Below are 12,701 nucleotides of genomic sequence, written 5' to 3'. Positions count from 1 at the left end.
AAGAAACTTACGACTCGTAAATGTTTTACACATGTTTACCACATGTTTACCGCTATGTGAGCACTCATGTGAAGAAGATCCACTCATGCTCAGGAAGTGTTGTCAGTTGAGGATAAGCCAAAATGTCTGACAGTATCACCCCAATGTTTCTATGATATTCATGAAAAATAGGGTTTATAGTTGTATTATTGTATAAACTATAAGCTACCCCAGGTGTATGCTGTCAACTACGTTTTGGTTTTTTTCCCCCAAAAAATCGTCACTAAAAATTAAAGCTGGTTTAAATGTGTCTAAGGCTACTAAAGAAAGTTCAAGTCTGGTTATTTTAAATTGCACTGCAACAACTCAAAAATACTTTCTTTTTTTAAAATTAATTATATGATCCATTTTTATACATAATAGCCGTGGTAGTGGGGAGCATACTGTTGTTATGAAAGTACTGCACTTGTTTTGGTGTAATAAGACTCTTGCACCACTCGGGGGCAATGACCGCTAGCTGATGACCAGTCCTTTGTTGAGCCCTTTAACTGAACTGTCAGGCAAACGTTAATCTCATATTGTGGGAGATGTACCGATCCAGCACAGTCTAATGATCTATTGGCTATGTTTGAATTTAATAGTGTCAGAAAAGAGTTAAAATGTGGGTCTGACAGTCCTAGTGAATGACGCAGGGGTTTAAAGGGTTGAAATCAGCCTGCGAGGCAAAACTCAGAGGATATCCGTAAGAATACAACAGAAATTTACCTGCTAGAACTCGTAGTTTTCCAAAAGACAACAACACAGGTGAACAGGCTCGGGACTGAGAAGCTATTAGCGTTAAATGATGGTGTCGGCTATAGTATTATCATTGTTATCGCATTACTATTATTATTACTGCTACTGTAATCCAAGCTCTGCTATCTACCATCTACTGCGCCACAGCCGAACATAACTGTAAAGTATCTAACCGTAACACACCATTTGTGGGCTGTCGCTTGTAGTCTGTCGCTGTGTGTGTTTTTCTTACATCTAATAAAACTTTAACTGCTTATCAGTTAAATGATTTGTATGAATTTCTGTCAAATTTTGCGAGACGTCGCAGTCTGTATTTGGGAAAGTTTTCTTCTATCTGATCTAGGTCTGTGTGCGGCGGCTCCGTTACCATGGAGACGAGTATTGAAACAAGCGTTGATCCTAGCGTCATCAGTCTGCGTGGACAAAATCCTCAACTGATAAACAAGACCATATTAAAGGTAGTTAAACGATTTATATTTGTTTCTTTCTTTGTTTCTTTCTCTGTTCAGTGAAGTTAAACCGGTTGTAGTTGTTTGCTAAGCTACTGTAATTATTTGTGTTGTTTACAGAGGATTCACGCAACGTCGAATGAGCCTGTGTTGATTAGCCAACTTTACAACACGCTATATTACAATAGCTAAAAATTATCAAAAATGTAGTTGGATAACGTTAGCAAGCAATGTAACGTACATATTCATAAGAATGACTCATTCATTCATTCATTCATTCATTCAATGATTTTATTTGAGTTATAACGCCCTAGTTACTCGGCAGCCCCGCATACAGACTACTGAACCTAAAATCAAAGCAACTGCACTGGTACATAGTCAGAAACAGTCTGTGGGGTTTGGTTTACTCAATGACTTGTATTTTGTTAGAAAAATGCAATAAGCTATCGCACCCCCTGCAGGCAAATCAGTAATTATATATTATACATATTTATTTATTGGGACCATGTACAGTGTTAAGCATAAATGTTACCATTTGATGTACTGTACCAGAGTTAGCTTATAGCTAATTATTATCTTGCTTAAAGATCCCCTCCAGACATGTTGTAAAATACTCTTCTTTGAATAATAATCTGTGTCTGATGTGGTTTTTCCACAAAAAAGTTCAATTATGCATCTGCTCTTTCTCCCTCGTTAAAAATTCCAGAATCTATAAAAATGCAAATATATTTAATATCATAAGTTTAACTGCTGGATACATGATGTCCTTTACTTCACTGTGAAATCCGTTCTCAGTTTTTGTGCAGTAGAGGCTTCAATTTTCCACATCACACCTTTGTAAGTTGCATACTGGACCAGGATTGGCTTCTAAACTAGTTGTGATGTCACAAATCATGATCGTAGGCCCACCTCTTAATATTTTTCAATGAGCACAGAGAAACTTTCCTCTTTCAGCAGATGAATGTAAAAACAGCCTCTAAGTTTCAAACTCTGCACAGTGAAGCTTAAACATCCAACTGTAGGAACAAGAAGAAAATCATATTTTTGAGTGGACGGGGGCTTCAACTTTAAAGCCAATGTTCAGTTTATCACTGTGTCAAGTTCTACCTTTGATTGTGAATGTTTGCTGATATCATAACTGTTGATTTACAGCTTCCGATGTGCGAGGGGCCTTCATCAATATCCGGGCCGATCCCCCCAGATCCTTCTCTGTTTCCTCAGTACTACAAACGACCTGCTTCAGGTTAGATACAGTCAGATGTTCTGTTAAATTAAAATCCCCCTTTAAACACAATTTACTCTGTCATTTCAGTAACATTTGACAGTAAATATCAGCCTGTCTTTATGCAGTTCAGCTTAATCAGACAGTTGTTCAGTTTAATGGAAATAACATGTAAATTCTACTTTTTGGGCACTTTTTTTTCTTTAAACTTGAATGAATACAATTAGTATCCATTTCAGAGTGCATTGTGCAGGTGATTCATAAAGGAAACACCTTCTGAACAACTTTATTGGTACATTATCAGCCAAAGGCAGAGTAATTAAGAGTAAAAACAAATATATTTAAAGCAAAAAAGTGATTAGATACACTATTATGTGCTAAATTTGAAAACAGTACTCAACCATGGCTTCTATGGCATTGTTGGAAGATGTTGCTCATGATTATGAGCTGTGCATCCAAGTTGCTTTTGTCTCCCATAAAATGTTTTGTTTGGTTTGTGTTTTACTGCTGTATTTGATAGGACATGTTAGAACCATATCATATCATCATATTAGTATCAAAGTTCTCCTTATTTGTGGTGAAATTATTAAGCCAGTCAGAGTTTATATCGTGTTTAATCGTATGGATTTTTATTGTAAACTAACCTTTTCAAACAATAGCATTGCTATGGGAAATTATTTTAAGGATACGTTAAAGCGTAAATCCTTCACCACTTTTATAAATTAGTCCTAGATACATCACATCTATGGAATTGCTTTTAACATGCTTTGTGAATGTGTTTGAAATAAATGTTAGGCTGAAGTGAACTCATTTTCTTTCTTCTTCCAGCTCGTGGTCGTTTAGAGGGAAACCAGGATGGGACTTTGACCCTGCTCTCAGGGCCGCTCGCTCCAGATCCTGTGTTGTACCCTGGCTGCTACAGTGCTCGTACCCCAGCACATCCTCCACGTGTCAGCCCTAACGCCACCCATATTCTGGAACGAGCACAGAGAGGAGTTGTGGGGGAATTACTCAAACTAGACGGGGTCTCTATCACACAAGTTCCCAGACAGAGTAAGTGCATTTGATGTTTTCAGGTCTGTAAATTTGTGCTATTCAAAAAAAGAGCTGTCCAGTTTGGTGTTGAATGCAGGTGTCAGTGTGTATTATTACTCCTAGTTTTTCTATTTCTGATTAATAGCAAGTGTGAATAAATGTTTGGATGACCACAGTGAAAATATTGAAAATTAATAAGTAATTTAGACAACCTTTTTGACCCTTGGCCCTCAGAACAGCGAGTACATGACTTTGGTAAAGAGAATGTGCGACGGCTCCGGGAAATCCAGAAACGCTGCAAAGAGCAGGAGGCTGAACGAGCACAGTCCCGTCCTGCTCCAGTCAAAGCTCTTTGGACCGCCTCCAAATACCAGAACGTCCCATCCAGGGTCATGGCCCAGCTACAGGTAACAAGCATGTCTGCGGAAAATGGAAGTCCTTGAGTTATGTACATTTCCTCCAGACCAGTTTTAATCCAGTCTTTCATGCAGGTTTCCAGCCCATCTGTTAAACCACAGTGTCAAAACTTTCTGAGGGGTCACTCAAACAGTGGATCTCCGCCCTCACAAAGACCACACTCAAAAGCTTCTCCTGTGACTATGCAACGCCCCGACTCTGGTGCCTCTACAGAGGACCAGAACTTGCAAGTAAGAATAGCCAATAAATGTGTACTTATTGATTTATAGTATAGTATATTGATTATACCATTTGTCTGTCAAAGAAGTTGTTAAGAGTAGGGTTTGCAACTCTTGTCTGTTGCCCTAAAATGTTTTATTAAACAAATAACATGAATATGCATCTGCAAGATTTGCTGTTTTTTTCAATTCTTTGTGTTGCTATATGTGGATACAGTTACAGATTAAAGGCCAGATGATAGACTTCATAAAATATAATGCACGGGCTGCAGGAACGACTCAGCTGCATCGGTCCCAGTCCCTCACAAACCTCAAAGATAAGCCAGTGCCCAGTGCTGTCAAAGGACAGGTGCCGCAGTAGTGAGTATTCTTAGACCATATCTTACCTTAATTATAATCAACTTAAAAGTAGCCTGTTTGGTAGAAACACACAATTTTTCACCACAGGTTTATTTTGACATACTTTCAGTGTTCTTTTCTGTTCTCTCATTGACACTTAAACATTCACAGTCTTAAGGAAAGGAAGGAGCAGTGGCGTAAAGAGGAAGAGGAGAGGAGGAGGAATGCACCTGATCCTGCCACTCCAGCTGGTCACACCTTGATGCCTGAGAGTGAAAGACAGGAAACACTGCAGTCCCTCAAAGAGAGTACGCCTCTGTTGCTCTTTATCTCTGCTATTGTATTCATAATGGCAACATTTACTTAAATATTTTATATTTACAGTGAATATTTGGCTTTCTAATACTGTTGTTGCTGGGGTTTTTTTCTTTCTCCATAGCCCATCGCTCCCTGGTGACAGAGCTGCTGTCGCTCCCGCTCAAAGCCGACAACCTGAGTTTTCGCTCACGTCGGGCTCATCTTGATTGCAGGCTTTCTGAAATCGAGGAGGCCATTAAAATATTTTCCAGGGACAAAGTTTACATAAAAATTAATTCCTAACACACGAGGAGGAAAATAAGGAGATGGTCCTGTAACTCCACTTGCTGAATTGAGCATGCTTTTCATTTTGTTGTTACATTATGTCACATAACACTGAACCTTGAAACATAGCTTATTATGTAAGAGTTGTGAGTAGAGCTGAAACGATTAATCAATCAGTTGTCAACTATTAAATTAATTGCCAACTATTTTGATAATCGATTAATCGTGGTTTTTTTCTGCTTTTATCGAACATCACAAACATACAGACATTCAGCAGCTTAATAGAAAATATGCATTCTTATGTAATTAAAAATATCATTGTTCTCTCGTTCTCTGCCTCTTGTCTATTTATGTTTCTTTTTTATGATTAACTACCATAAGGATCCAGCACCCAGTCTTCAAGATCTAATTGGGAAGTGAGCAAGTTGTGTCTCATTTTCTACTTATGTTTAAAAAATAATGAAAAAATACGAAATATTTAAAATAAATAAAAGTAATATTTAATTATTATAAGATCCTTACAACATAATCAAATAATATCTAAAAAATAATAGGTAAACAATAATAATGAAGGACAACATAAAGTTTATCAGGGGACACGGAAAATAACTTGATAATACATCAACGTAGGTACACTTTTCATGTACAAATTAAAGTCAACCAGAGCTGATGGGATGACGTCATTCATATTTTGGGTCATTTGTGACGTAGACGTACGCTCCTCCCCCTACGTTTTACGTCTGTCGGTCATTGTTCAGCTTGAGCTAGCTTGCTAATGTGCTAGTGAGAAGCTAGCTAAGACTACAAAGACTTGTTAACTTTTCATTCATGCATAAAAGATAGTTGGAAGTTCCAACGGATATTTGATCATTTAGAAACTCAACAATGAGCAAGAGGAAAGCGCCGCAGGAATCCCTCAATGAGGGAATAACAGACTTTCTTGTCGGTACGTGAAGAGGAGTCATACGGTTGAGCTTAGCTAACATTAGCTAGCGTGACATTCATGTTGTTGTTTTGAATAATAATAATAACGCTAAAACAGTTTTGCATAAATTGTTTATATTTGTATATATATATTTATATACTCGGATGCTGTTCTTTCTCGCATTTGTTGTCTGGGTTTATTAGAAGTAAAATATTGGTTTCTAGGACGCTGATAGTCACTGTCATGTCATTTAAATGCCTCCTCCTGCCTTTAGCTGAGTTGGCAGATCCTGTAATAGTGGCAATAAAGCAGTGGAAGTATTCAGATCCTTTACTTCAGTAAAAATGCCGCTATGCAAAAATACTCCCTTACAAGTAAAAGTCCCGCATGAAAAATCCTACTTAAATAAAAGTACATAAGTATTAGCAGCAAAATGTAGTAAAAGTATTGGTTTGGCCCCTTTGATTGATATATTATTATATATGACATCATTATATTATTAATACTGAAGCATCAGGGTATAAGCAGCATGTTACTGTTATAGCTGCTGGAGGTGGAGCTAGTTTGAACTACTTAATATACAGTTAGCTACTTCAGTTCAGTGATTCTCAACCTAGGTGTCAGGCCCCTCCAAAGGGTCACAAGATAAATCTGAGGGGTCGTGAGATGATTAATGGGAGAGGAAAGAAGAAAAAACAAAGTTCTGATACACAAATCTGCTTTTGGTTTTTGGACTTTTTCTCTAATCTTTGATTTTTGGTGAAAAATTGGATCATTTGAACATTTATTGAAATGAAACCATGTGAGAAGTTTAGAGGGAAAAATCACTATTTGGTGGAGCTGTTAACAACTCACAGACATCTGAAATGTGACCCTGACTACACACTGCTTTTTGTAAGATGTCAAAAGCCAAAAAGGTTGGAAACTTCTGGTTTCATCTTTAACAATGTGTTGTATTTTAAAAGCTTGTTATATTATCTATTGTGTCAAATCTTCATCTGAAAAGTAACCAAAGCTGTCAAGTAAATGTAGTGGAGTAGAAAATACAATATTGTATTGAAATGTAGTGGAGTGGAAGTATTAAGTAGCATCAAATGGAAATACTCAAATAAAGTACAAGTACCTCAAAATTGTACTTAAGGACAGTACTTCAGTAAATGTACTTTGTTACTTTCCTCTGCTGTAATAAACAACAGGAGTATGAGCGAAATAGGGAGTCATGCAATGTTTTATTTTTGTTTCCAGAGCTGGCCAATTATGAGAAGAATGTCAACAGGGCAATTCACAAGTACAATGCTTACAGGTAAGTTCTGAAGCCTCAGCAGCAGTGAGGTGTTCATATATCAGCATGTAGTGACAGATATATTGCTGTTGAAATATAACAGATTCAGTGGTCATTTGCATAGAAAACAGACACTCAGTTAGCAATTTAGTAGGTACACCCAGGTAATACAACAGCTCTGCAATAAATCATGATTGAAACTGTTTTGGAGAAGTGTTGATTAGCTTTATGGTTATTTTGAAGGGTGTAGTTTGAGGTGCTGATGACTTGTACTTTGTTATATTTTGTCCACCCCTTTTATATCAATGAGGGTAGACTAAATATTAAACACCTATAACGCAGTACTCCTCAAGTATGTTTACTAGGGCTGCAACTAACAATTATTTTCACTATCAATTAATCTGTTAATTATTTAATTTGATTAATCGATTAGTTGTTTGGTTTATAAGATGTCAGAAAATGGTGGAAAATGTTGATCACGCCCAAGATGACGTCCTCAGATGTCTTCCTCTGTCCCGAACAGCAGTCTACAACCCAAAGATATTCAGTTTACTGTCATAGACTAAAGAAACAAGAAAAGGTTCACATTTGAGAATTTCTTATCAAAACAGTTGGCAACTAATCGATTAATCGACTAATCGTTGCAGCTCTAGTGTTTATCATTATTTCACCTTCTTGTACATAGAATTCAGCAGAATTTTGTTTTTATTAGCGCATTGTTTTGCCATTACAAAACTTTTCTCCTGTGCTTTGTCACCAGGAAAGCAGCATCCACCATTTCCAAGTACCCTAACAAGATTAAAAATGGTGAAGAGGCCAAGAAACTGGTATGTGCGTCATGTAGCTGCCTTCATAAATAATATGTTGGTGCATTTTGACACACAATATAAATGCACAAAAAAATTATATATTGATAGTTGTCCAGAGGTTTAATGAAATTTAGCGTTGCAAGCACTTATTGTCACATGGCAAAGCAGTGCCCCGAACTGCAGTAAATATATTCTTGTGAAGCTTATAATGTTTAATAGTTATTGGCGTATGAGTCAGTATATCACCCGGTACATTTTTCAGCATAACGTTTTGATATTGAACGGTTTCTTTGTGTTCTTGGTTCCAGTCATTTTCTTTTCTTTCACCCTGTGATTATTATCTCTTTCATGGAAGGCAGCTGAAAGCCAGTCATTGTATCCGCAGTTTAGCCAATACAATACAATATATTATATTATATTATATTATATTAATAAATATCAAATTTAGACCATTTAAATGTGATGCATCAGCAGGATATTCTTTTATCTCTAAATGGCTGCAGTGACATGACACAGAACCACAATCACAGTATTGTGTCTCACAAGTGGGAAAAGTCAGTAATGTTAATTTCCCTGAAAATAGGTGTGTTCAAATCTTTTTAAATTTACAAAATGTACTAGTAACTATTGATCAAGACTATCGTCATCAGAAGTAAATTATGATGTCTATGTAGATGGATCTATTGATAGAATGATGATTGCTTAATTTCCTCCTATACATATAATAATTAATATTTAAGTTTTCTAATTACAGTAATAACATAATTTTGTTGGCATGTCCACACCTGTTTTTTTTCTTGTTGACATCTCAGATTCATTGTGCATTGTAGTTATATTTTTAAATTTCCTCAGTGTCACCGGGACCAATGACTTGATCCTAACTGCTTTTGTTGATTAATTAGAGCATAATGATGCCTGGAAACTGGAAATGACTCCATCATTATTTGTCCTCTGTACCACCGATGTGTTCATGTTGCTGTGTGCTGTTGTGTGTTATGTGATGCCCTCTGCTGTAGCCTAAAAATGTCTGTCAGCAGCCACCCTGCACATCTTACATAATCGTTGCACATTGTAATGTTTGGCGCCCTCATGTTGGTTTTTCACATTTCAACAGGATGGCGTTGGAGCTAAAATAGCTGAAAAGATTGATGAGTTCTTACAAACCGGCAAGCTACGGAAGCTGGAAAAAGTGAGTCTTGGGGTGTGGGAAAACATATTTCATGCTTCACTTTATAAATACAAGATTAATAATAGCTTAAATGTAACACACTAATCAGACTGATGCGCTACTTTTATATTTTCTTTTAGATTCGAAATGATGACACCAGCTCTTCAATCAATTTCCTCACTAGAGTCACTGGAATTGGGTACGTCTTAAGTGTTACTAATCTAAATTAAAAACCTTCTGAATGTTGTGTACACACATTCACAGTTAAGTGCGTCATAAGTTATTAAAATGCACTGGCTGACCAGTTCAACGGCCACTTCAGAGGCAGAGAGGAATGTTTTGAGATTTATTTATCCATGTAGATTTTACTGCTTGTGCTTCATGTAATAAACACTCAAATCTCTTGGGTCTTGACTTTAGCCCTGCTGCTGCCAGGAAGTTTTTTGAAGAAGGGGTGAAGACATTAGAAGGTTTGTTAAGCAGATGACTCACAAAATGTTGTTTAAACTTGTTCTTGTTCTGTAGGCTTTCATATTTTATCCTACATACACTATATTGCAGGCTCAATAAATGTTGTGCACAATGTAGTTTTGGCACTGGGGTATTTGGGATTTCAAATGATCAATGTTCTTTGTTGTTATTGTTTTATTTTTTAGATTTGAAAAAGATTGAGCACAAGCTAAACCATCATCAACAGATTGGACTCAGGTGAGTTTGGCTAAATGCTAAAAAGTTTGTAACTATCCTTAATACTTCTTGTATTTAGCTGTGTTTAATGGATCATTTTACTGCTTTCAGGTATTTTGAGGAATTTGAGAAAAGGATTCCACGAGCTGAAATGGAACAGATGGAGGTGATCAAACATTTAGATTTGTTTGTTGTCATCAAATTAGTTTTATTTCAAGTTTTCTTACACTGTGTACTCATGTCCTCGTTTAGACTCTTATTATTGGAGAGTTGAAGAAGATCGATACAGACTATATCGGAACAATCTGTGGAAGTTACAGGAGAGGTAAAGCTTCACCTCATCACTATTAATTTTCAGTTCATGATAGCGGTTCAAACTCTGGTAATCATAATATTGTTTCACATGCACATGTTCATCATTTCCAGGTGCAGCATCCAGTGGTGATATTGATATTTTGCTGACCCACCCAAACTACACCTCTCAGACTGAGAAACAAGTAAGACTCTTTTCCTCTTTAGCTCAGTTATCATACCATGAATTTTACTTTTTTTACAATTAATTTATCTCCATTCATCTTCTTTTCCAGCCCAAACTCCTCCACGCCGTGGTCGACCATTTGGAGTCCATTGGGTTTGTGACCGACACTCTGTCTAAAGGAGACACCAAGTTCATGGTGAGGCCGCTGTTTACTTCCTCCCATGTGCTCTGCTGCATGTGTTTGATGTTGTGATCAGTAACACAGTTAGTACAGTAACTGTACCCAACCCATATAGCGCATGACTGTGATTACGATGTGCTGGATCTTGTTTTTCTAGGGAGTCTGCCAACTGCAACAGAGTGATGAAGATGAGGAGGAATACCTTCACAGGCGTATTGATATTAGGTGCCATTTTTTTATATTGCTTTTAACATTTATATTGTAGGCATTCAGCAGATACTGTTGTGCAGAGCAACATGGGCTGAGTTAATGGAAAAAGATTCATTTTGTTGCTAAAGAATCCTTGGTTAAGATATCTGACTGTTGTCCATCATTTTGTTTGTTAAGGGGATTAAATACGGGATCTTTCAGTTAAAATGTTGTCTTTACCTACTACAGTAACCAGGAGGTCCATTTGGATGTACCGTAAATACAGTAAAAAGGCAACCTCCTGTATAAATCGCTCTGCTCTCTAACTGCTCTTTGATCATTGCTTCAAGGTTAATTCCCAAGGACCAGTACTACTGTGGCGTGTTGTACTTCACTGGAAGTGATATCTTCAATAAAAACATGAGAACTCACGCTCTGGAGAAGGGCTTCACTCTTAATGAGTACACCATACGACCACTTGGGGTCACTGGTGAGTGTCAGTTAAATATATAAAATTTGAACTTCTGAACTCTTCCCAGGCCCTGTGTGACTCCTATCATGAGTCAATAACCAATGATTAATGCTTTCGGCTTTTAATGTCAGTTATTTTTCTGTATGGCTCTGTTGTAGGTATGGCTGGGGAGCCTCTGTTGGTGGATAGCGAGAGAGACATCTTTGAGTACATCCAGTACAGGTACAGGGAGCCAAAGGAGCGCAGCGAGTGAAGCACATCACAGCTTTCGGTTACATCAGCTTCACTCCAAACAAGACTTTAAGCATGTTTACAAATGTGTGTACTCGTGTGGCACTCATTAATATACTATTCGACTGTGTTATTGGAAAAAAAAAAACTATGAAAGTAATTTTAACTGTAGTTCTGGACATTTTTTTCTGTCTTAAGTTAAACTATTATTATGCTCACCATCTGTTACATTTTAAACATACACATGCACAGAAATGATCTCTGGTTCATTTCTCCATTGTCAAGTTTCTTTGTGAAGGTTTTGGGGCTCATTTTTAAAAAGCTTTTAAAGTTTTTAAATCATGTTCAACAGTACATTTTACCTCTCGCACTACTTTTTAATTTATATATGACAAAACTATGGCATCCCTTTACCACAGTCTACAGACGAGCAGTGTTGATGTGGCCTGGCTTCTGTTACAGTTACTCCCATTATGTTTGTTGCCAATGTTTTACAGATGTTTTTCAGGAAAATTGTTTTTCTTAACAATGGTGCCCTTAAACACAAACAGCGTGGTGCAAAGGTGTGCTAATGTGTTGATGTTAAACATTTTGACAACACAGCAGAATAAACGTTTTCCTCCTTGACTGTGTAAATTTAAAGTGTGTGACTTTTAAACCAGAAATATTTCTGATCAAGTTTGGGCAAGTTAATGAATTTGTGGTTGTACTGTTGTTAAATTCAAGTGGATAACAAGACTGATGCAAACAGTGTCTAAGGTTGAAAGACTTGACAGTCTTTTTACGGCAGCTTCTGGTTATGTACATCCAATTTGTGGACAAAATCCTTATCATTTTCGGGAGACAAATCAGAATATACATTTTCCTTAGTTATTGATAATGTGTGAATATGACTGTTATGCTGGTAGTCTTGATGAATCTATTGTATTTGGTTTTGTGAAAATGATTGTGTGTGTTTGTTAGGTCAGAAAATTATTGTATCTTCAGGGAAGCCATAAGGGAATCACTCTGAAAAGCAGCAGATACAATAACAAAGTCAGATAACTGTGAAGGAAATACTACAGTATATTTTGGTGATACAGATTTCAATCTGTAACAAAAAATTTGAATATTAGGCTTAGGAAGTTCATACAGTTATGTATGTGGATGGTTGTGAATAAAGAATTTTAATAATGCTTTTTAATCATTCTTGGTCTCCTGCTCATTGATGGGAAATGGTGGGAATTGCAGAAACAAATTTTAC

At 36.8% G+C, this 12,701-nt stretch overlaps 2 protein-coding genes across 4 annotated transcripts; both read left to right on the top strand.

The window, feature by feature from the left end:
* Positions 1-554: 554 nt before the first annotated feature.
* enkd1 (enkurin domain containing 1) lies at positions 555-5,367 on the top strand. Of its 3 annotated transcripts, none has more exons than XM_067614519.1 (9): positions 555-783; positions 1,118-1,232; positions 2,376-2,466; positions 3,274-3,498; positions 3,715-3,887; positions 3,972-4,127; positions 4,333-4,475; positions 4,626-4,762; positions 4,894-5,367. In XM_067614519.1, the coding sequence occupies exons 2-9, from the start codon at positions 1,143-1,145 to the stop codon at positions 5,052-5,054; spliced, it is 1,176 nt and encodes a 391-aa protein (XP_067470620.1). In that variant the 5' UTR covers positions 555-783; positions 1,118-1,142; the 3' UTR covers positions 5,055-5,367. The 3 variants fall into 3 exon arrangements, with proteins under 3 accessions (XP_067470620.1, XP_067470612.1, XP_067470604.1); XM_067614511.1 differs by having other exon boundaries at positions 555-933; XM_067614503.1 differs by having other exon boundaries at positions 555-1,232.
* A 397-nt stretch (positions 5,368-5,764) lies between these two features.
* polb (polymerase (DNA directed), beta) lies at positions 5,765-12,641 on the top strand. Its single transcript, XM_067614447.1, has 14 exons — positions 5,765-5,982; positions 7,207-7,264; positions 8,004-8,070; positions 9,167-9,241; positions 9,361-9,419; positions 9,641-9,690; positions 9,877-9,928; positions 10,019-10,073; positions 10,160-10,232; positions 10,334-10,404; positions 10,495-10,581; positions 10,724-10,791; positions 11,106-11,245; positions 11,386-12,641. The coding sequence occupies exons 1-14, from the start codon at positions 5,922-5,924 to the stop codon at positions 11,478-11,480; spliced, it is 1,011 nt and encodes a 336-aa protein (XP_067470548.1). The 5' UTR covers positions 5,765-5,921; the 3' UTR covers positions 11,481-12,641.
* Positions 12,642-12,701: the final 60 nt, after the last annotated feature.

Source organism: Thunnus thynnus, chromosome 2 (assembly GCF_963924715.1).
Source record: "Thunnus thynnus chromosome 2, fThuThy2.1, whole genome shotgun sequence".
Classification (NCBI taxonomy): domain Eukaryota; kingdom Metazoa; phylum Chordata; class Actinopteri; order Scombriformes; family Scombridae; genus Thunnus; species Thunnus thynnus.
This window is presented reverse-complemented; position numbering and strand designations above follow the sequence as displayed.